The sequence below is a fragment of the Salmo salar genome, chromosome 11 (genome assembly GCF_965601325.2).
Source record: "Salmo salar chromosome 11, fSalSal1, whole genome shotgun sequence".
NCBI classification, from domain to species: Eukaryota; Metazoa; Chordata; class Actinopteri; order Salmoniformes; family Salmonidae; genus Salmo; species Salmo salar.
Genome location: NC_138301.1, coordinates 32,491,790 through 32,515,493, shown reverse-complemented (window position 1 = coordinate 32,515,493; position 23,704 = coordinate 32,491,790). Strand labels below are relative to the sequence as shown.

Genomic DNA, 23,704 nt, shown 5'->3' with positions numbered 1-23,704 from the left:
TCCAGTGTAAGAGGTTCTCCCATCATGGTTAGAATAGTTTCATGTCTTACAGTGGTCATTGAGAGATGTGAGGACTATCTGTCTCTCCGTGGTGTTGTGTGTGTGTGTGCATGTGTGTTTATATATATCATCTTACAGTCTGGCAATTGAGAGGTGGTAAGAATACCATTCTCTCAATGGTTTTGTGTGTGTGTGTGTGTGTGTGTGTGTGTGTGTGTGTGTGTGTGTGTGTGTGTGTATAACATAACATCTTACATTCTGGTCATTGAGAGGAGGTAAGACTATCATTCTCTCAATAGTGTTGAGGACGATCTTCCACAGTTCCTTCAGGACTCGTTTCAACACTGTCTTCTCACAGATCTTTGCAAATAAAATCAAACTGCAAAACAGAGCAGAGCAGAGACAGAGCAGAGCAGAGCGGGAACAGAGCAGAGAGAGACAGAGCAGAGACAGAGCAGAGCAGAGCGGGAACAGAGCAGAGCGGAACAGAGCAGAGACAGAGCAGAGACAGAGCAGAGAGAGACAGAGCAGAGAGAGACAGAGCCAGAGAGAGACAGAGCAGAGAGAGACAGAGCCAGAGAGAGACAGAGCCAGAGAGAGACAGAGCAGAGAGAGACAGAGCAGAGACAGAGACAGAGCAGAGAGAGACAGAGCAGAGAGAGACAGAGCCAGAGAGAGACAGAGCAGAGAGAGACAGAGCAGAGAGAGACAGAGCCAGAGAGAGACAGAGCAGAGACAGAGACAGAGCAGAGAGAGACAGAGCAGAGAGAGACAGAGCAGAGAGAGACAGAGCAGAGAGAGACAGAGCCAGAGAGAGACAGAGCAGAGAGAGACAGAGCAGAGAGAGACAGAGCAGAGAGAGACAGAGCCAGAGAGAGACAGAGCAGAGAGAGACAGAGCCAGAGAGAGACAGAGCCAGAGAGAGACAGAGCCAGAGAGAGACCGAGCCAGAGAGAGACAGAGCAGAGAGAGACAGAGCAGAGAGAGACAGAGCCAGAGAGAGACAGAGCAGAGACAGAGACAGAGCAGAGAGAGACAGAGCAGAGAGAGACAGAGCAGAGAGAGACAGAGCCAGAGAGAGACAGAGCAGAGACAGAGACAGAGCAGAGAGAGACAGAGCAGAGAGAGACAGAGCCAGAGAGAGACCGAGCCAGAGAGAGACAGAGCAGAGAGAGACAGAGCAGAGAGAGACAGAGCAGAGAGAGACAGAGCCAGAGAGAGACAGAGCAGAGAGAGACAGAGCCAGAGAGAGACAGAGCAGAGAGAGACAGAGCCAGAGAGAGACAGAGCCAGAGAGAGACAGAGCCAGAGAGAGACCGAGCCAGAGATAGAGTCAGAGATAGAGACAGAGACAGAGCAGAGAGAGACAGAGCAGAGAAAGACAGAGACAGAGATAGAGATAGAGACAGAGATAGAGACAGAGATAGAGACAGAGACAGAGATAGAGACAGAGATAGAGACAGAGATAGAGACAGAGACAAAGACAGAGCAGAGCCAAAAGTTTGTCAGATGTAAAACCACAGCAGAAACACAATCATTAGACTTTCAAATCAACGTTTTTGAGATGTTTTGAGACCTCTATAGTAGTCTAATGTCAAGATGAAACCCCATCCCACGACATCTGTTGTGTAGATCCAGCTATATGCCTCCAGCCCAAAGATAAGAATAGAGTAAACCAGGAAAAACAGGGAATTAGACAGTGCTTATCTTTTCAATTTATTTGTGATGAAGGCGTGTAGCTGGATATACACAACTGATGTCGTGGGATGTGTTTTCATCTAGAAATTAGACTACTTTAGAGGTCTGAAAACATCTGACAAACTTTATTTTATGAATGAAATGTCCCTTTAACAACGTTACAGATGTTACAAGCCACATACGTCACATGGACTATAGGAAGACAACAGGATCAAACACAATCATGGGTGAAGTTCAAAAAGCCATTATATGTGGAATAAATGCATCAGCTTCACGTGGTAATCTCAGCGAATGGAAAGCCTTGGCTGAGGATTTGGCTTTGCATATTATTAAGAGGATTCTACTGTAATACCCCATTGGCCTCGATGTTGCCGTGAGTGTCTGAGAGAGAATCACACCGCTTATGCACACACACACACACACACACACACACACACACACACACACACACACACACACACACACACACACACACACACACACACACACACACACACACACACACACACACACACACACACACACACACATTCAGGGATGGATGTCAGAGAAGAGAAGATAGCCTACAAGATAATGTTGGAATACATACAGCTCCCTGTTGAGTACTGGATTGATTATCAATATGGATGTTGCCACTCTGAAGTAGAGAAACACCTACAACAATAACAAACACACAAAGGCATGCAAGCACTCACACACACCTAAATACACTGAGAAACACATACCCTAACTAAATACAAAGAGACACAAATAACACACACAGAAGCACGTACACACACATAAAAACACCTACATGTTTTTAATTGCGTGTGTGCGTGTTTGTGATTTTTGTGAATGTGAACCTCTACTGCAGGGGGAGTGGTAACATCAGTATTGATATTGAATCCAGTGTATCCATAACACCTCCAGACTGACTCATTATGATGTGGAATAGAGCCATATCATCCTGCCTTTCCACAGCATGGACCTACTCTAGACCTACTAGGACTGGGATCATCAACTAGACTCTTGAGCTGATGGTCAGGGGGCCGGAACATTATTACAAATCATTTATAGACTGCAAATTGGCCGCAAGAAGCCAAAACAGATACAATATGTAACTAAAACACAATAATATCAAACCTTGCTTACATTTGTATACAATCACAAATACAGCTAACTGCCAAAATAATGGAAACACTTGAGTAAATTAGGGATACTCTGACCTAAGAGAGCTGTTTTTTCTCTGTTTAGTTGGGTCAAGGTGTGATAGGGGGTGGGCATTCTATGTGTTTGTTTTCTATGTTTTGGCCGGGTATGGTTTCCAATCAGAGGCAGCTGTCTATCGTTGTCTCTGATTGGAAGCCATACTTAGGCAGCCTTTTTCCCTTGGTTTGTGTGGGTAGTTGTTTTCTGTTTTGTTAGATTAACCTGACAGAACTGTCGGCTGTCATTTTTGTTTATTTGTATTCAGTGTTCATTTTCATTCAAATGTACGATGAGCACTCAACACGCTGCACCTTGGTCCCCTTCATATGACGCCCGTTACAGAACTACCCACCATGATTGGATCAAGCGGCGTGCCCGGGCAGAGATGGATACCTGGTAGACGGAGGATTGGATAGAAAGGAGAAACTGGACTTGGGGCCAGGTAATAGACAGGTATCGTAGCCTACCGGGGAAGAACGAGAGGCAGCCACCCAATTATTTTTTGGGGGGGCACACGGGTAGTTTTGCGGGGCCAGGGGTGAGACCTGAGCCAACTCCCCGTGCTTATTGTGGTGAGCATGTGCCTGCCTCTCACACTCTCCCTCCAGTGCGCCTCCATAGCCCAGTACGTCCTGTGCCTGCTCCTCGCACTCTTCCTCCAGTGCGCCTCCATAGTCCAGTACGTTCTGTGCCTGCTCCTCGCACTCTCCCTCCAGTGTGCCTCCATAGCCCAGTACGGCCGGTGCCTGCTCTGAGCAACCGGTCTCTCCAGTCCGGTGAGACCTGTTCTAGCTCCATGAGTAAAGCCTCCAGTGATAATCTATGGTCCGAAGCCTGTAGAGATAATTCATGGCACGAAGCCTCTAGTGATCATCCATGGCCCGGAGCCTGTAGGGATGTTCCATGGCACGAAGCCTCCAGAGGTAATCTATGGCCCGGAGCCTGTAGGGATAATCCATGGCAAGAAACCTGTAGGGATTATCCATGGTCCGGAGCCTGTAGGGATAATCCATGGCAAGAAGCCTGTAGGGATAATCCATGGCCCGGAGCCTGTAGAGATGATCCATGGCACGAAGCCTCCAGTGATGATCCATGGCCCGGAACCTGTATTGATGATCCATGGCATGGAGCCTGCAGCAATGGTCCTCAGTCCGGAACCTACAATGACGCTCTCCAGTCCGGAGCCTCTGGCGACGCTTCTCAGTCCGGAGCCTCCGGCGACGCTCCTCAGTCCGGAGCCTCCGGCAATGCTCCTCAGCCCGGAGTCTTCAACGGCGGTCTGCAGCCCGGAGTCTTCAACGGTGGTCTGCAGCCCAGAGTCTTCAACGGCGGTCTGCAGCCCAGAGTCTTCAGTGGCGGTCTGCAGCCCAGAGTCTTCAACGGCGGTCTGCAGCCCAGAGTCTTCAACGGCGGTCTGCAGCCCAGAGTCTTCAACGGCGGTCTGCAGCCCAGAGTCTTCAACGGCGGTCTGCAGCCCAGAGTCTTCAACGGCGGTCTGCAGCCCAGAGTCTTCAACGGCGGTCTGCAGCCCAGAGTCTTCAACGGCGGTCTGCAGCCCAGAGTCTTCAACGGCGGTCTGCAGCCCAGAGTCTTCAGCGGCGGTCTGCAGCCCAGAGTCTTCAGCGGCGGTCTGCAGCCCAGAGTCTTCAGCGGCGGTCTGCAGCCCAGAGTCTTCAGCGGCGGTCTGCAGCCCAGAGTCTTCAGCGGCGGTCTGCAGCCCAGATTCTTCAGCGGCGGTCTGCAGCCCAGAGTCTTCAGCGGCGGTCTGCAGCCCAGAGTCTTCAGCGGCGGTCTGCAGCCCAGAGTCTTCAGCGGCGGTCTGCAGCCCAGAGTCTTCAGCGGCGGTCTGCAGCCCAGAGTCTTCAGCGGCGGTCTGCAGCCCAGAGTCTTCAGCGGCGGCCTTCAGCCCAGAGTCTTCAGCGGCATTTGGCGTTCCAAAGCCTCCGGCGATGATCCACGGTGTCATGACGTTGGCCTGTGGGTAAGGTTTATGACCACCCATAAATACCTTTCTCCCTTCCCCTCTCTCTCTGACCCTACTGAAGGACTTTTGAATAGCCTTTGTTAAATATAGAGAGTCTGGGAACATCAAACAAGTGTGGGGAAAGGAACCATATTTCGGTAATAGAACCAGTTGGAAATATACCAGGTACTTAAAACCTGTTAGGGATAGGGGGCAGTATTTTCATGGCCGGATAAAAAACGTACCCGATTTAATCTGGTTACTACTCCTGCCCAGAAACTAGAATATGCATATAATTAGTAGATTTGGATAGAAAACACTCTAAAGTTTCTAAAACTGTTTGAATGGTGTCTGTGAGTATAACAGAACTCATATGGCAGGCCAAAACCTGAGAAGATTCTATACAGGAAGTGCCTTGTCTGACAATTTGTTCTCCTACTTGGGCATCTCTAGCAAAAATACAGCATCTCTGCTGTAACGTGACATTTTCTAAGGCTTCCATTGGCTCTAGGAAGGCGGCAGAAAGTGGAATGATAGCTCTGCAGTCTCTGGGCGAAAAACAGTAGGGGTTTTTGTGAGTGGTCCTTCTGGGAACAATGACACTGGCGCACGCGTGCACGAGATGACTCAATTTTTTTCTTTCACTGTTTGAACGAATACAACGTCTCCCGGTTGGAATATTATTGCTATTTTTATGAGAAAAATCGCATAAAAATGTATTTTAAACAGCGTTTGACATGCTTCAAAGTACGGTAATGGAATATTTGGGGGGGTGGGGGGTGATGGGGGGGGGCTGTCATTTTTGTTTATTTGTATTCAGTGTTCATTTTCATTAAAATGTACGATGAGCACTCAACATGCTGCGCCTTGGTCCCCTTCATATGACGCCCGTTACAGATACAAAGTATATTGAAAGCAGGTGCTTCCACACAGGTGTGGTTCCTGAGTTAATTAAGTAATTAACATCCCATCATGCTTAGGGTCATGTATAAAAATGATTGGCTGGCCATTATTTTAGTTACCATGGCTTTGCCCCCAAAATATGACAATGACCCCATCCAAAGGACAAAAGTGGTCACTGAATGGTTTGATGAGCATGAAAACGATGTAAACCGTATGCCATGGCTTTCTCAGTCACCAGATCCCAACCCACTTATGAGAGATTCTGGAGCGGCACCTGAGACAGCGTTATCCACCACCATCAACAAAACACCAAATTATGGAATTTCTTGTGGAAGAATGGTGTCACATCCCTCCAATAGAGTTCTGGACACTTTATGAATCTATGCCAGGTGCATTGAAGTTGTTCTGGCTCGTGGTTGTCATGACACCTACGGAAGGTGGCGCCCCTCCTCACCCGGGCGGCGCTCGGCGGTCGTCGTCGCCGGCCTTCTAGCTGCCATCGATTTATGGTTCACGTTCTGTTAGTTAGGCCTAGATTAGTTGCACACCTGTTTTGTGTTAGTTGTTAGTGGGGAGGGGTATTTAGGCTAGTTAGTTAGGTTTGTTGTTTGTGCGGGATTGTTCGTTGGTCAGGGTGTGTTTGTCATGAGGTTCTGTATTTTTGGAGTTACGCTATTCCTTTTGGGCTGCGTCACTGGTTACGTTCTTTTAAGGGTGGTGCGTTTCTTTTTGCACACCTTGCACTCCATACCTTTGCATATTTTCCGTGTGGATATTTTATTAAAGTCAGTCACGGAATCTTTCTGTCTCCTGCGCCTGACTCTTCTGAATCCACAAGCCACCCATTGTGACAGTGGTGGCCCAACACCCTATTAAGACACTTTATGAATCTATGCAAGGTGCATTGAAGTTGTCCTGGCTCGTGGTGGCCCAACACCCTATTAAGACACTTTATGTTTGTGTTTCCTTTATTTTGGCAGTTACCTGTATCTCTATTATGTGAGGGAATACTTTGGAACAGATTTCCACAATTATTATTATTAATGTTATTATTATTATTTTGCTCAGAAAAATTGGGGGGCCAATAGGCCGAGAGTTGGGGAACCCTGTAGTAGGCTAGCTGGTTACCTAACCCAAGGCTCTAACTAGAGGGCTGCAGAGATCAGAGATCGGGTCCCGACAGAGATCATTGCTGGGCGGTGGACATTTTTGTTGCTGCAGCTGGAAGCGAGTGGCCAGATCAGACAATTTTTGGATTCAAATGTTTTTGTTGTCACACAGATTATTTGGAAACGCTCGTCTTTCTGCTTTGTATGCTTTAACCTACCTACTGTATTAAAAGCACATCTTCGTTGCATTATTCACACACTCGCTGCATCAAGTTAAGTAGCCTCCCTCTCCTCTTCCAGTAGGGTGTGCAAGATCAAGTGTGCTGCAGCAACCCCTGATCAATCAAAATTAAAAAACGATTAAAAAAACTATTTATATTATATATATATATATATATATATATATATATATATATATATATATATATTTTACCATCACTGTTAGTGCACCAAAAAATTATTGTCAGCAGAGCGGGGAGAAAAATACCCCCCACACACAAAAATTCCTCATCCCACCCATCTTCCCGCGACCAAGAAATGAACCTACTTCTTTGTTATTTTTGTGCATTTTGATATTGCTTATAGATTGCAAAATTGCTGCGATCATGGCTACTGCATGTGATCTGCGTCGTCACATAGGCCTGTGCCTAAAATAACATTCCAGGACTACAGTTGGGTTCCGGACCAGCTCCTGCTCTAGCAGGTGAGAGTCAGACATAAAGCCAGCGGGTGTGGGCGGGTGCAATATGAAAATCTGTGGGTTCGGGCGGGAGCAGGATGAATACATCAGTACCATGCAGACCTCTAGCTCCAACCTCTTGGCTAACTGGTTAACTAACCCAAAGCTCCAACCTCTAGGTTAACCGATTAACTAACCCAAGCTCCAACCTCTAGGATAACTGGTTAACTGACCCAAAGCTCCAACCTCTAGGATAACTAGTTAACTAAACGAAAGCTCCAACCTCTAGGATAACTAGTTAACTAACCCAAAGCTCCAACCTCTAGACTAACTAGTTAACCAAAGTGCCAACCTCTAGGATAACTGGTTAACTAACCCAAAGATCCAACCTCTAGGATAACTGGTTAACTAACCCAAAGCTCCAACCTCTAGGATAACTGGTTAACTAACTCAAAGCTCCAACCTCAAGGTTAACTGATTAACTAACCCAAAGCTCCAACCTCTAGGTTAACTGGTTAACTAACTCAAAGCGCCAACCTCTAGGATAATGGCCACATGCATTCAGGCACCTACTGAGTCTCACAATATGAATCCTCAGTAACTCCATGGTGAAAACAAACACCAACTTTTTATCCAGGAGTTGCATGAGGGTTTACTAACTTCTCAACTAACGGGTTACTAACCCAACCCTCTCACTTCTTGGCTAACTGGTTACCTCAATGTTAACTCAAGGGTGTAAACAGAAACCTACTATTTATCCAGGAGATAAATGGATACGCTACTGGATACTAACCTCTAAGCCAACTGATAATATGCCTATAGGGACCTACTTTTTATCCAGGAGGTCCATGAGTGGTCTGAGGACAGTCTCAGCATCCATGGCAGCGTTGCTCTTCCCTGCAGCACTCCCCTTCATCTGGACTAACTCCTGGTTCATCTGCTTTACACAGTCCTCAATCACCGGTTTGAAACTGGACAGGGAAATAACACAGGGTTAGCAAAGATACACACATACCACAGATACACACATACACACAGACACACACACATACACACAGACCACAGACACACACAGACCACAGACACACACAGACCACAGATACACACAAACACCTACCCCCCCCCCCCCCCCCCCCCCCACACACACACACACACACACACACACACACACACACACACACACACACACACACACACACACACACACACACACACACACACACACACACACACACACACACACACACCTGGAGCCGAAGACTGCACTGAGCTCATCCAGCACGGTGTTGAGTTTATTCTGCAGGTCCTTCAGTAGTTCACTGGCCTCAGCATCCAGCTGCAAAAGTAACAGGCAGGGAGATGTCCATCATTAGCTGCTACATCAATACAGCATTATATCACTAACACTATACATCTTCATTATATCACTAACACTATACATCTCCATTATATCACTAACACTATACATCTCCATTATATCACTAACACTATACATCTTCATTATATCACTAACACTATACATCTCCATTATATCACTAACACTATACATCTCCATTATATCACTAACACTATACATCTCCATTATATCACTAACACTATACATCTTCATTATATCACTAACACTATACATCTCCATTATATCACTAACACTATACATCTCCATTATATCACTAACACTATACATCTCCATTATATCACTAACACTATACATCTTCATTATATCACTAACACTATACATCTCCATTATATCACTAACACTATACATCTCCATTATATCACTAACACTATACATCTCCATTATATCACTAACACTATACATCTCCAATTATATCACTAACACTATACATCTCCAACACTATACATCTCCATTATATCACCAACACTATACATCTCCATTATATCACTAACACTATACATCTCCAATTATATCACTAACACTATACATCTCCACTATACATCTCCAACACTATACATCTCCATTATATCTATATCACTAGCACTATACATCTCCATTATATCACTAACACTATACCATTATATCACTAACACTATACATCTCCATTATATAATCAACACTATACATCTCCAATTATATCACTAACACTATACATCTCCATTATATCACTAACACTATACATCTCCACTATATCACCAACACTATACATCTCCATTATATCACTAACACTATACATCTCCACTATATCACTAACACTATACATCTCCACTATATCACTAACACTATACATCTCCACTATATCACCAACACTATACATCTCCACTATATCACCAACACTATACATCTCCACTATATCACCAACACTATACATCTCCACTATACATCTCCATTATATCACTAACACTATACATCTCCATTATATCACTAACACTATACATCTCCATTATATCACTAACACTATTCATCTCTACTATACATCTCCATTATATCACTAACACTATACATCTCCATTATATCACTAACACTATTCATCTCTACTATACATCTCCATTATATCACTAACACTATACATCTCTACTATACATCTCCATTATATCACTAACACTATACATCTCTACTATACATTTCCATTATATCACTAACACTATTCATCTCTACTATACATCTCCATTATATCACTAACACTATACATCTCTACTATACATCTCCATTATATCACTAACACTATACATCTCTACTATACATTTCCATTATATCACTAACACTATACATCTCCATTATATCACCAACACTATACATCTCCATTATATCACTAACACTATACATCTCCATTATATCACTAACACTATACATCTCCACTATACATCTCCATTATATCACTAACACTATTCATCTCCACTATACATCTCCATTATATCACTAACACTATTCATCTCCACTATACATCTCCATTATATCACTAACACTATACATCTCCACTATACATCTCCATTATATCACTAACACTATACATCTCCATTATATCACTAACACTATACATCTCCATTATATCACCAACACTATACATCTCCACTATATCACTAACACTATACATCTCCACTATATCACTAACACTATACATCTCCACTATACATCTCCATTATATCACCAACACTATACATCTCCATTATATCACTAACACTATACATCTCCATTATATCACTAACACTATACATCTCCAATTATATCACTAACACTATACATCTCCATTATATCACTGACACTATACATCTCCATTATATCACCAACACTATACATCTCCATTATATCACTAACACTATACATCTCCATTATATCACTAACACTATACATCTCATCTCATTCTTGCTCTGTCCGCAATCCTTAAGGCCGCGCTTTGTTTGGCTTGTTCCTAGACCTAAACTAATCCTTGCTGATCTTGACTAGCTACAGATCGTAGAAGAGAATACTCAAACGACTATAATACATTGTAAATAATGGTTAGTCTCTTGTGGATGTCTTAATATTTATAGTCTCGCTAACGTTAGTTTTTACTGGTATAAAGTTAGCCAGCTAAGTGTACTAGTAGTACGTTAACGTAACGAGCAAATTGGCAACACATGACGGACGTTATCGGTAGACGGCTAGTTAGTAGCTACGCCTTTGTTTAAATAACAATTAGGAAGTTACCGAAGTGAACATTAGACTTACAATTGTTATTTGCACATTATGTAGAGGACAATTTTAGTTTCATGTCATTACGCCTTCCCCGTTACTAGTTTAACCAAAGTTGCGTTTTGTCTCGAGTTGTGATTTGTGTTGGCTGGTTAGTTAGCTAACATTAACCATCTAGCCAATGCAGCTAGCTAGCTACTGTTGCTAGTCAAAATGTAGAGAAACTAACTAACTAGGTGAGTAAATCACGTTTTAGCTGTGGCTAAGGTTAGCTACTCGTTGGCGTAGACAGCTAACGTTAGTAGCTTGCTAAATTCGCATCTAAAGTAGCTAACCCATTTGTCTGTGCGGCGTCTCACATCACCTTAACCAAGGCCTGGCTGTGTTAGGATTAGATTGGTATCTATGACTGAGGACACCCACCGGCGTTGTACCGAGGCACACAATGGGGTAAACAGGCAATCTTACGAAAGCTAACCTTTCAAATGTAAACAACGTTTAGGTTCTATGTGCGACAATCTCTGACAGCAATCGTCTAGTTACTGGTACGTTGACAGCTGATGGTTAGACAAAGCGAGCTAATTTATCAAAGCAGGGGAAATTCACTTGGGACCGACCGTCAGAGCTTTTTGAGTGCTAACATACTGCTTTCTCTATTTTGGTGCTGACGTTAGCTAGGTGATTCTCATTTGTCTTGGTCTAACTAGATTTGAGTCAATTTGCCAGCTACGTTATTGTAAACATTAACGTGTAAGTATGACCAGTTATAGGCTAAGCCATACAAGTCACGGTAGTTGAGGCTTCAAAATAGTCAAGGCAGCTGTTCAAATGATGGTCTGAGGCCTCCGAACTCCCTACAACTCATCCAGAATGCCGCAGCCCGTCTGGTGTTCAACCTTCCCAAGTTCTCTCACGTCACCCCGCTCCTCCGCTCTCTCCACTGGCTTCCAGTTGAAGCTCGCATCCGCTACAAGACCATGGTGATTGCCTACGGAGCTGTGAAGGGAACGGCACCTCCGTACCTTCAGGCTCTGATCAGGCCCTACACCCAAACAAGGGCACTGCGTTCATCCACCTCTGGCCTGCTGGCCCCCCTACCTCTGAGGAAGCACAGTTCCCGCTCAGCCCAGTCAAAACTGTTTGCTGCTCTGGCACCCCAATGGTGGAACAAGCTCCCTCACGACGCCAGGACAGCGGAGTCAATCACCACCTTCCGGAGACACCTGAAACCCCACCTCTTTAAGGAATACCTAGGATAGGATAAAGTAATCCTTCTAACCCCCCCCCCCCCCCCCCCCCCCCTTAAAAGATTTAGATGCACTATTGTAAAGTGGTTGTTCCACTGGATATCATAAGGTGAATGCACCAATTTGTAAGTCGCTCTGGATAAGAGCGTCTGCTAAATGACTTAAATGTAAATGTAAATGTAATCTCCACATCTCTTCATCACTATGGGCCTTATTTTCTGCACACAAAAACTGCATCTGAAATGGCACCCTATTTTCTATATAGTGAACTACTTTTGACCATAGCCCTACGCGATCCATGGTCAAAAGTTAAAAAGTATTGCACTATATAGAGAATAGAGTGACAAGGGTCCATATGGCTCTGGTCAAAAGTAGTGCACTGTATAGTATAGGGTGCTATTTCACTACATTACTACGGGTGGAATTCTGACTTGACATCTGACTTGATCTCATAACTCAAACATTTTTGCATGTTGAGTCTCTCATTGACATCAATGAATGATTTACACCAGGTTCTGAGTTCTCAACCCTCAACATGGCCCTATGCCAACGCATCATTACTTCACTACATCAATATGTCAGTGTCCCAAATGGCACCCTATTCCCAATATAGTGCACTCATTTTGACTAGGGACCATAGGGTTCCGATCAAAAGTAGTCCACTATAAAGGGAATAGGGTGCCATTTGAGATGCAGGCTATGTCAGCCTCTCTGGCATGAAGGAGGACAGAGTTCAGACTGGATGAGACAGGGAGGGATGGGTGGATAGGATGTGGGTGAGGATATGGGTGTGCCATGGAGGGGGACAGAGTTCAGACTGGATGAGACAGGGAGGGATGGGTGGATAGGATGTGGGTGAGGATATGGGTGTGCCATGGAGGGGGACAGAGTTCAGACTGGATGAGACAGGGAGGGATGGGTGGATAGGATGGGGGTGAGAGTATGGGTGTGCCATGGAGGGGGACAGAGTTCAGACTGGATGAGACAGGGAGGGATGGGTGGATAGGATGGGGGTGAGAGTATGGGTGTGCCATGGAGGGGGACAGAGTTCAGACTGGATGAGACAGGGAGGGATGGGTGGATAGGATGTGGGTGAGGATATGGGTGTGCCATGGAGGGGGACAGAGTTCAGACTGGATGAGACAGGGAGGGATGGGTGGATAGGATGTGGGTGAGGATATGGGTGTGCCATGGAGGGGGACAGAGTTCAGACTGGATGAGACAGGGAGGGATGGGTGGATAGGATGGGGGTGAGGATATGGGTGTGCCATGGAGGGGGACAGAGTTCAGACTGGATGAGACAGGGAGGGATGGGTGGATAGGATGTGGGTGAGGATACGGGTGTGCCATGGAAGGGGACAGAGTTCAGACTGGATGAGACAGGGAGGGATGGGTGGATAGGATGGGGGTGAGGATATGGGTGTGCCATGGAGGGGGACAGAGTTCAGACTGGATGAGACAGGGAGGGATGGGTGGATAGGATGTGGGTGAGGATATGGGTGTGCCATGGAAGGGGACAGAGTTCAGACTGGATGAGACAGGGAGGGATGGGTGGATAGGATGTGGGTGAGGATATGGGTGTGCCATGGAGGGGGACAGAGTTCAGACTGGATGAGACAGGGAGGGATGGGTGGATAGGATGTGGGTGAGGATATGGGTGTGCCATGGAGGGGGACAGAGTTCAGACTGGATGAGACAGGGAGGGATGGGTGGGTAGGATGTGGGTGAGGATATGGGTGTGCCATGGAGGGGGACAGAGTTCAGACTGGATGAGACAGGGAGGGATGGGTGGATAGGATGTGGGTGAGGATATGGGTGTGCCATGGAGGGGGACAGAGTTCAGACTGGATGAGACAGGGAGGGATGGGTGGATAGGATGGGGGTGAGGATATGGGTGTGCCATGCCATGGAGGGGGGCAACAGACACTTTAAGGAAGTGTCCCAAATGGCACCCTATTCCCTATATAGTGGCTCTGGTCAAAAGTAGTGCACTCTGTAGAGAATAGGGTGCCATTCGGGAGGCAGCATAAAGGTGTTTTAGGGCAAGAAGGTTTGGTGGAGACAGATAGATCCCCAACCCTCTGAATGTGTTTTAGAGCAGGTTTGGTGGAGACAGATAGATCCCCAACCCTCTGAATGTGTTTTAGAGCAGGTTTGGTGGAGACAAATAGATCCCCCAACCCTCTGAATGTGTTTTAGAGCAGGTTTGGTGGAGACAGATAGATCCCCCAACCCTCTGAATGTGTTTTAGAGCAGGTTTGGTGGAGACAGATAGATCCCCAATCCTCTGAATGTGTTTTAGAGCAGGTTTGGTGGAGACAGATAGATCCCCAACCCTCTGAATGTGTTTTAGAGCAGGTTTGGTGGAGACAGATAGATCCCCAACCCTCTGAATGTGTTTTAGAGCAGGTTTGGTGGAGACAGATAGATCCCCAACCCTCTGAATGTGTTTTAGAGCAGGTTTGGTGGAGACAGATAGATCCCCAACCCTCTGAATGTGTTTTAGAGCAGGTTTGGTGGAGACAGATAGATCCCCAACCCTCTGAATGTGTTTTAGAGCAGGTTTGGTAGAGACAGATAGATCCCCAACCCTCTGAATGTGTTTTAGAGCAGGTTTGGTGGAGACAGATAGATCCCCAACCCTCTGAATGTGTTTTAGAGCAGGTTTGGTGGAGACAGATAGATCCCCAACCCTCTGAATGTGTTTTAGAGGGGAGATCTAATCTATCTGGGTGTGACTGTCTCTTCATCACTCAGTCAGCTCACAGGACCCAGCCTCCCAACTCAACTCTCTGATAGTCAGTCCAAGTACATGCTTAGTACGCGAAGCACATGTTGTGTCTGGCTCATAGTCCCCCCATTACTGGATGCCTCTGCAGTACCATGTCAGTACCATGTCTGTAGGGAATAGGGTGTAATTTGGGATATAACATCTATAGGGCCTGTCTGTGTATTCCAGGGTGTACTGAAAAGAGAACAGAGGGGCAGACAGCATCATTTAGAATGACTAAAGACTTTCTGACTGGCCTGCTCCTCTATGCATTTAAGTCTACTCTATAGATCGTACAATTCACCAGTAACATTGCCACTTATTCTGCAAACATAAGTGTGTGTGTGTGTGTGTGTGTGTTGTTTGTGTTTTGTGTATTGATGCTGTGTGTATAGTGGAGAGTGGTAGCTGTTTCAGGCCTGGTCCCTGAGATAGATGTGTGATGAAAGTTAGCTGCTCCATGTGCATGACAGGTCATCACATTAAATCAAATCAAATGTTATTAGTCACATGCGCCGAATACAACAGGTGTAGACCTTACAGTGAAATGCTTACTTATGAACCCCTAACCAACAATGCAGTAAAAATATGAATAAGAAATGAAAGTAACATGTAATTAAAGATCAGCAGTAAAGTAACAATAGCTGGACTATATGCAGGGGGGTACCGGTACAGAGTCAATGTCCGGGGGCACCGGTTAGTCGAGGTAATTGTGGTAATATGTACATGTAGTTAGAGTTATTAAAGTGACTATGCATTTATTTATTTAACATTCTATGAAATTACAGATGTGCTATTTCTTATTATATCATATGTAGAGCCTGAAATATGTGTTATTTCACATTATATGATAGCACATTGATCTGTGTAATTGCCCTGGCTTTCAGTTTGCTAATTGCTTTGGGAACACTTTCACTGCCAGTCAGCCAGTAATGTGTTTTTGTGCTGAGGTCTGCCTAAAATGGAAAAAACATTTAGTTTATCAACCTGCATGATCCATTGTGTTCCAACATCATTAGGAATAGCTGTCTAATGCCTGAATGACAAGGTAGTTTATAGTGGTATCAGGTTGTGATTACTATTGTATGTTTTTCCTGAATAATGCAACATCCCTGTCAATCAATTCGCCTAATAATCACCTGTCAAACGTCTAAAGCAAGGAGCTACAGCCAAACCAAATAAAGCCCTTCATTTCAGTCAGACATGTCTATGTCTTTGTCCTGAATGGCACCCTTTTCTCTTTACAGTGCACTACTTTTATAGCGCACTACAGTACTTGCTCAAATGTAGTACACTAAATAGGGAATATGGTGCCATTTGGATGCAGACTCTGTCTGTTCAGATGCCTCATTAACAGAGCCTTTCCTTCAGAGAGAGAGAGAGAGAGAGAGAGCACAGCTGGGGAGTTTTGTAAGCATTTGAGAAGCTCATCAGAGTTTGTACGAAATCCTGTCTGGAGCATTTTGTAGCTTCAGCTTGGGGACCAAAATAAGTGAGCGTGGGGGCTAGATGACAGATGAATACTGCTCCCTGACAGAACGCGGGGGCTAGATGACAAATGAATACTGCTCCCTGACAGAACGCGGGGGCTAGATGACAGATGAATGCTGCACTCCGCAGGGGCTAGATGACAGATGAATACTGCTCCCTGGCAGAGAGTGGGGTTAGATGACAAATGAATACTGCTCCCTGACAGAGAGTGGGGGTTAGATGACAGATGAATACTGCTCCCTGACAGAGAGTGGAGGCTATATGACGGATGAATACTGCTCCCTGACAGAGAGTGGGGGTTAGATGACAGATGAATACTGCTCCCTGACAGAGAGTGGAGGCTATATGACGGATGAATACTGCTCCCTGACAGAGAGTGGGGGCTAGATGACAGATGAATACTGCTCCCTGACAGAGAGTGGGGGCTAGATGACAGATGAATACTGCTCCCTGACAGAGAGTGGGGCTTAATGACAGATGAATACTTCTCCCTGACAGAGAGTGGGGCTAGATGACAGATGAATACTGCTCCCTGACAGAGAGTGGGGGCTAGATGACAGATGAATACTGCTCCCTGACAGAGAGTGGGGCTTGATGACACATGAATACTTCTCCCTGACAGAGAGTGGGGCTAGATGACAGATGAATACTTCTCCCTGACAGAGAGTGGGGTTAGATGACAGATGAATACTGCTCCCTGACAGAGAGTGGAGGCTAGATGACAGATGAATACTGCTCCCTGACAGAGAGTGGGGGCTAGATGACAGATGAATACTGCTCCCTGACAGAGAGTGGGGCTAGATGACAGATGAATACTGCTCCCTGACAGAGAGTGGGGTTAGATGACAGATGAATACTGCTCCCTGACAGAGAGTGGAGGCTAGATGACAGATGAATACTGCTCCCTGACAGAGAGTGGGGCTAGATGACAGATGAATACTGCTCCCTGACAGAGAGTGGGGTTAGATGACAGATGAATACTGCTCCCTGACAGAGAGTGGAGGCTAGATGACAGATGAATACTGCTCCCTGACAGAGAGTGGGGGCTAGATGACAGATGAATACTGCTCCCTGACAGAGAGTGGGGGCTAGATGACAGATGAATACTGCTCCCTGACAGAGAGTGGGGCTAGATGACAGATGAATACTGCTCCCTGACAGAGAGTGGGGGCTAGATGACAGATGAATACTGCTCCCTGACAGAGAGTGGGGCTAGATGACAGATGAATACTGCTCCCTGACAGAGAGTGGGGCTTGATGACAGATGAATACTGCTCCCTGACAGAGAGTGGGGGCTAGATGACAGATGAATACTGCTCCCTGACAGAGAGTGGGGGCTAGATGACAGATGAATACTGCTCCCTGACAGAGAGTGGGGTTAGATGACAGATGAATACTGCTCCCTGAGAGAGAGTGGAGGCTAGATGACAGATGAATACTGCTCCCTGACAGAGAGTGGGGCTTGATGACAGATGAATACTGCTCCCTGACAGAGAGTGGGGCTAGATGACAGATGAATACTGCTCCCTGACAGAGAGTGGGGGCTAGATGACAGATGAATACTGCTCCCTGACAGAGAGTGGGGTTAGATGACAGATGAATACTGCTCCCTGAGAGAGAGTGGAGGCTAGATGACAGATGAATACTGCTCCCTGACAGAGAGTGGGGGCTAGATGACAGATGAATACTGCTCCCTGACAGAGAGTGGGGGCTAGATGACAGATGAATACTGCTCCCTGACAGAGAGTGGGGTTAGATGACAGATGAATACTGCTCCCTGAGAGAGAGTGGAGGCTAGATGACAGATGAATACTGCTCCCTGACAGAGAGTGGGGGCTAGATGACAGATGAATACTGCTCCCTGACAGAGAGTGGGGGCTAGATGACAGATGAATACTGCTCCCTGACAGAGAGTGGGGCTAGATGACAGATGAATACTGCTCCCTGACAGAGAGTGGGGTTAGATGACAGATGAATACTGCTCCCTGACAGAGAGTGGGGTTAGATGACAGATGAATACTGCTCCCTGAGAGAGAGTGGAGGCTAGATGACAGATGAATACTGCTCCCTGACAGAGAGTGGGGGCTAGATGACAGATGAATACTGCTCCCTGACAGAGAGTGGGGTTAGATGACAGATGAATACTGCTCCCTGACAGAGAGTGGGGTTAGATGACAGATGAATACTGCTCCCTGACAGAGAGTGGGGGCTAGATGACAGATGAATACTGCTCCCTGACAGAGAGTGGGGGCTAGATGACAGATGAATACTGCTCCCTGACAGAGAGTGGGGGCTAGATGACAGATGGGTAGCTCTGATTCCGTATGCCCTGTGGCACATGCTGCTGAGAGTCAGAGCGTAGGTGGGGTGTGTGTGTATGTCTGTGTGTGTGGTGCTGAGAGAGGGAAAAGCATAGGTGGGGTGTGTGTGTATGTCTGTGTGTGTGGTGCTGAGAGAGTCAGAGCATAGGTGGGGTGTGTGTGTATGTCTGTGTGTGTGGTGCTGAGAGAGTCAGAGCATAGGTGGGGTGTGTGTGTATGTCTGTGTGTGTTGTGCTGAGAGAGTCAGAGCATAGGTGGGGTGTGTGTGTATGTCTGTGTGTGTTGTGCTGAGAGAGTCAGAGCATAGGTGGGGTGTGTGTGTATGTCTGTGTGTGTGTGGTGCTGAGAGAGGGAGAAGCATAGGTGGGGTGTGTGTGTGTGTATGTCTGTGTGTGTTGTGCTGAGAGAGGGAGAAGCATAGGTGGGGAGTGTGTGTATGTCTGTGTGTGTTGTGCTGAGAGAGGGAGAAGCATAGGTGGGGAGTGGGGTGCGGGTACATGCATTTACTATAGTTCAGTAGATGGTGGTAGGGATAGTTAAGGTGTCCTATGCTAAAATAAATAATGTCCTTCACACTGTCTGGTCCTAATTACCACTGTTTCCATCCAGAGGATCTTCATCAGGTTAAACAGAATGAAGGACCACAACCATTTCTAACGAATCCTATTCTAAGTGAAAGATGGTAAGGATGGTAGGAGACTTATCTTTAGCAGGCCTAAAGGGTTTTTATAAAGAATGTTAGGGACGGTAGGAGTTCTATGTTTAGTAAAGGGTGTTAGGTAGGATGGTAGGAGTTCTATGTTTAGTAAAGGGTGTTAGGTAGGACGGTAGGAGTTCTATGTTTAGTAAAGGGTGTTAGGTAGGATGGTAGGAGTTCTATGTTTAGTAAAGGGTGTTAGGTAGGATGGTAGGAGTTCTATGTTTAGTAAAGGGTGTTAGGTAGGATGGTAGGAGTTCTATGTTTAGTAAAGGGTGTTAGGTAGGATGGTAGGAGTTCTATGTTTAGTAAAGGGTGTTAGGTAGGATGGTAGGAGTTCTATGTTTAGTAAAGGGTGTTAGGATGGTGGGAGTTCTAATTTTTAATGAAGAGTGTTAGGTAGAATGTAGGAGTTCTGTGCTTAGTAAAGAGGGTTAGGTAGGACAGGTCATCATTGTAATTAAGAATCTGTTCTTAATTGACTTACCTGTATTATTGAAGATGAAAATAAATATTTAAAAATAAATGAGGGCAGGAGTCCTATGTTTAGTAAAGGAGGGTTAGGATGGTAGGAATCCTATGTTTAGTAAAGGGGGGTTAGGATGGTAGGAGTCCTATGTTTAGTAAAGGGGGTTTAGGATGGTAGGTGGTAGGAGTCCTATGTTTAGTAAAGGGGGGTTAGGATGGTAGGAGGTAGGAGTCCTATGTTTAGTAAAGGGGGGTTAGGATGGTAGGAGGTAGGAGTCCTATGTTTAGTAAAGGGGGTTTGGATGGTAGGTGGTAGGAGTCCTATGTTTAGTAAAGGGGGGTTAGGATGGTAGGTGGTAGGAGTCCTATGTTTAGTAAAGGGGGGTTAGGATGGTAGGTGGTAGGAGTCCTATGTTTAGTAAAGGGGGGTTAGGATGGTAGGTGGTAGGAGTCCTATGTTTAGTAAAGGGGGGTTAGGATGGTAGGTGGTAGGAGTCCTATGTTTAGTAAAGGGGGGTTAGGATGGTAGGAGGTAGGAGTCCTATGTTTAGTAAAGGGGGTTTAGGATGGTAGGTGGTAGGAGTCCTATGTTTAGTAAAGGGGGGTTAGGATGGTAGGTGGTAGGAGTCCTATGTTTAGTAAAGGGGGGTTAGGATGGTAGGTGGTAGGAGTCCTATGTTTAGTAAAGGGGGGTTAGGATGGTAGGTGGTAGGAGTCCTATGTTTAGTAAAGGGGGGTTAGGATGGTAGGTGGTAGGAGTCCTATGTTTAGTAAAGGGGGGTTAGGATGGTAGGTGGTAGGAGTCCTATGTTTAGTAAAGGGGGGTTAGGATGGTAGGAGGTAGGAATCCTATGTTTAGTAAAGAGGGGTTAGGATGGTAGGAGGTAGGAGTCCTATGTTTAGTAAAGGGGGGTTAGGATGGTAGGTGGTAGGAGTCCTATGTTTAGTAAAGGGGGGTTAGGATGGTAGGAGGTAGGAGTCCTATGTTTAGTAAAGGGGGGTTAGGATGGTAGGTGGTAGGAGTCCTATGTTTAGTAAAGAGGGGTTAGGATGGTAGGAGTCCTATGTTTAGTAAAGAGGGGTTAGGATGGTAGGAATCCTATGTTTAGTAAAGAGGGGTTAGGATGGTAGGTGGTAGGAATCCTATGTTTAGTAAAGGGGGGTTAGGATGGTAGGTGGTAGGAATCCTATGTTTAGTAAAGGAGGGGTTAGGACGGTAGGAGGTAGGAGTCCTATGTTTAGTAAAGGGGGGTTAGGATGGTAGGAATCCTATGTTTAGTAAAGAGGGGTTAGGATGGTAGGAGGTAGGAATCCTATGTTTAGTAAAGGAGGGTTTAGGACGGTAGGTGGTAGGAGTCCTATGTTTAGTAAAGGGGGGTTAGGATGGTAGGTGGTAGGAGTCCTATGTTTAGGTAAAGGGGGGTTAGGATGGTAGGAGGTAGGAATCCTATGTTTAGTAAAGGGGGTTTAGGATGGTAGGTGGTAGGAGTCCTATGTTTAGTAAAGGGGGGTTAGGATGGTAGGTGGTAGGAGTCCTATGTTAGGTAAAGGGGGGTTAGGATGGTAGGAGGTAGGAGTCCTATGTTTAGTAAAGGGGGGTTAGGATGGTAGGAGGTAGGAGTCCTATGTTTAGTAAAGGGGGGTTAGGATGGTAGGTGGTAGGAGTCCTATGTTTAGTAAAGGGGGGTTAGGATGGTAGGAGGTAGGAGTCCTATGTTTAGTAAAGGGGGGTTAGGATGGTAGGAGGTAGGAATCCTATGTTTAGTAAAGGGGGGTTAGGATGGTAGGAGGTAGGAATCCTATGTTTAGTAAAGGGGGGTTAGGATGGTAGGTGGTAGGAGTCCTATGTTTACTAAAGGGGGGTTAGGATGGTAGATGGTAGGAGTCCTATGTTTAGTAAAGGGGGGTTAGGATGGTAGGAGGTAGGAGTCCTATGTTTAGTAAAGGGGGGTTAGGATGGTAGGTGGTAGGAGTCCTATGTTTAGTAAAGGGGGGTTAGGATGGTAGGTGGTAGGAGTCCTATGTTTAGTAAAGGGGGGTTAGGATGGTAGGTGGTAGGAGTCCTATGTTTAGTAAAGGGGGGTTAGGATGGTAGGTGGTAGGAGTCCTATGTTTAGTAAAGGGGGGTTAGGATGGTAGGAGGTAGGAGTCCTATGTTTAGTAAAGGGGGGTTAGGATGGTAGGTGGTAGGAATCCTATGTTTAGTAAAGGGGGGTTAGGATGGTAGGAGGTAGGAGTCCTATGTTTAGTAAAGGGGGGTTAGGATGGTAGGTGGTAGGAATCCTATGTTTAGTAAAGGGGGGTTAGGATGGTAGGAGGTAGGAGTCCTATGTTTAGTAAAGGGGGGTTAGGATGGTAGGTGGTAGGAGTCCTATGTTTACTAAAGGGGGGTTAGGATGGTAGGAGGTAGGAGTCCTATGTTTAGTAAAGAGGGGTTAGGATGGTAGGTGGTAGGAGTCCTATGTTTAGTAAAGGGGGGTTAGGATGGTAGGAGGTAGGAGTCCTATGTTTAGTAAAGGGGGGTTAGGATGGTAGGAGGTAGGAGTCCTATGTTTAGTAAAGGGGGGTTAGGATGGTAGGAGGTAGGAGTCCTATGTTTAGTAAAGGGGGGTTAGGATGGTAGGAATCCTATGTTTAGTAAAGGGGGGTTAGGATGGTAGGTGGTAGGAGTCCTATGTTTAGTAAAGGGGGGTTAGGATGGTAGGAATCCTATGTTTAGTAAAGGAGGGTTAGGACGGTAGGAGGTAGGAATCCTATGTTTAGTAAAGAGGGGTTAGGATGGTAGGAGTCCTATGTTTAGTAAAGGGGGGTTAGGATGGTAGGAGGTAGGAATCCTATGTTTAGTAAAGAGGGGTTAGGATGGTAGGAGTCCTATGTTTAGTAAAGGGGGGTTAGGATAGTAGGTGGTAGGAATCCTATGTTTAGTAAAGGGGGGTTAGGATGGTAGGAGGTAGGAGTCCTATACTACACACCTTGCAAAAGGACACAGTCCCCTCCTCCTTGAAAGAGAGCAGGGTAGAATGGGGAAACACAAGACCACAGAAGACAAAACTCAAGGTATTTAAAACGTTAGAAACAGGAGAGAGACAGCATGCACATAACAGAAAACTGTTGCTATATTCTCAGGATTAGACAGACACAGACACAGGCAGAGAGAGACAGACACAGAGACAGTCAGAGAGACAGACAGAGAGAGAGAGAGAGACAGACAGACCAGGCAGAGAGACAGGCAGAGAGACAGGCAGATATACTTCGAGGGAGAGGCAGACAGACAGTTAGACTTAGAGGGAGAGACAGAGAGTCAGACAGACAGATATACTTAGAGGGACAGACAGACAGACAGACAGACTTAGAGGGAGAGGCAGATGAACTTAGAGGGAGACAGACAGATATACTTACAGGGAGAGGCAGAGAGACAGACAGACAGACAGACAGACAGACAGACAGACAGACAGACAGACAGACAGACAGACAGACAGACAGACAGACAGACAGACAGACAGACAGACAGACAGACAGACAGACAGACTTAGAGGGAGACT

At 45.8% G+C, this 23,704-nt stretch overlaps 1 protein-coding gene across 1 annotated transcript in view; it reads right to left on the bottom strand.

Moving 5' to 3' along the window:
- LOC106592186 (protein unc-13 homolog C) overlaps positions 1 to 23,704 on the bottom strand; it is a 180,052-nt gene that overhangs the window by 29,214 nt on the left and 127,134 nt on the right. The window contains exons 25-27 of the mRNA XM_082957854.1: positions 8,788 to 8,876; positions 8,371 to 8,511; positions 256 to 379 (exon numbers count right to left, since the gene is read on the bottom strand). Coding sequence (XP_082813980.1) covers positions 256 to 379; positions 8,371 to 8,511; positions 8,788 to 8,876 — 354 coding nt within the window. The remainder of the gene's footprint in view (positions 1 to 255; positions 380 to 8,370; positions 8,512 to 8,787; positions 8,877 to 23,704) is intronic.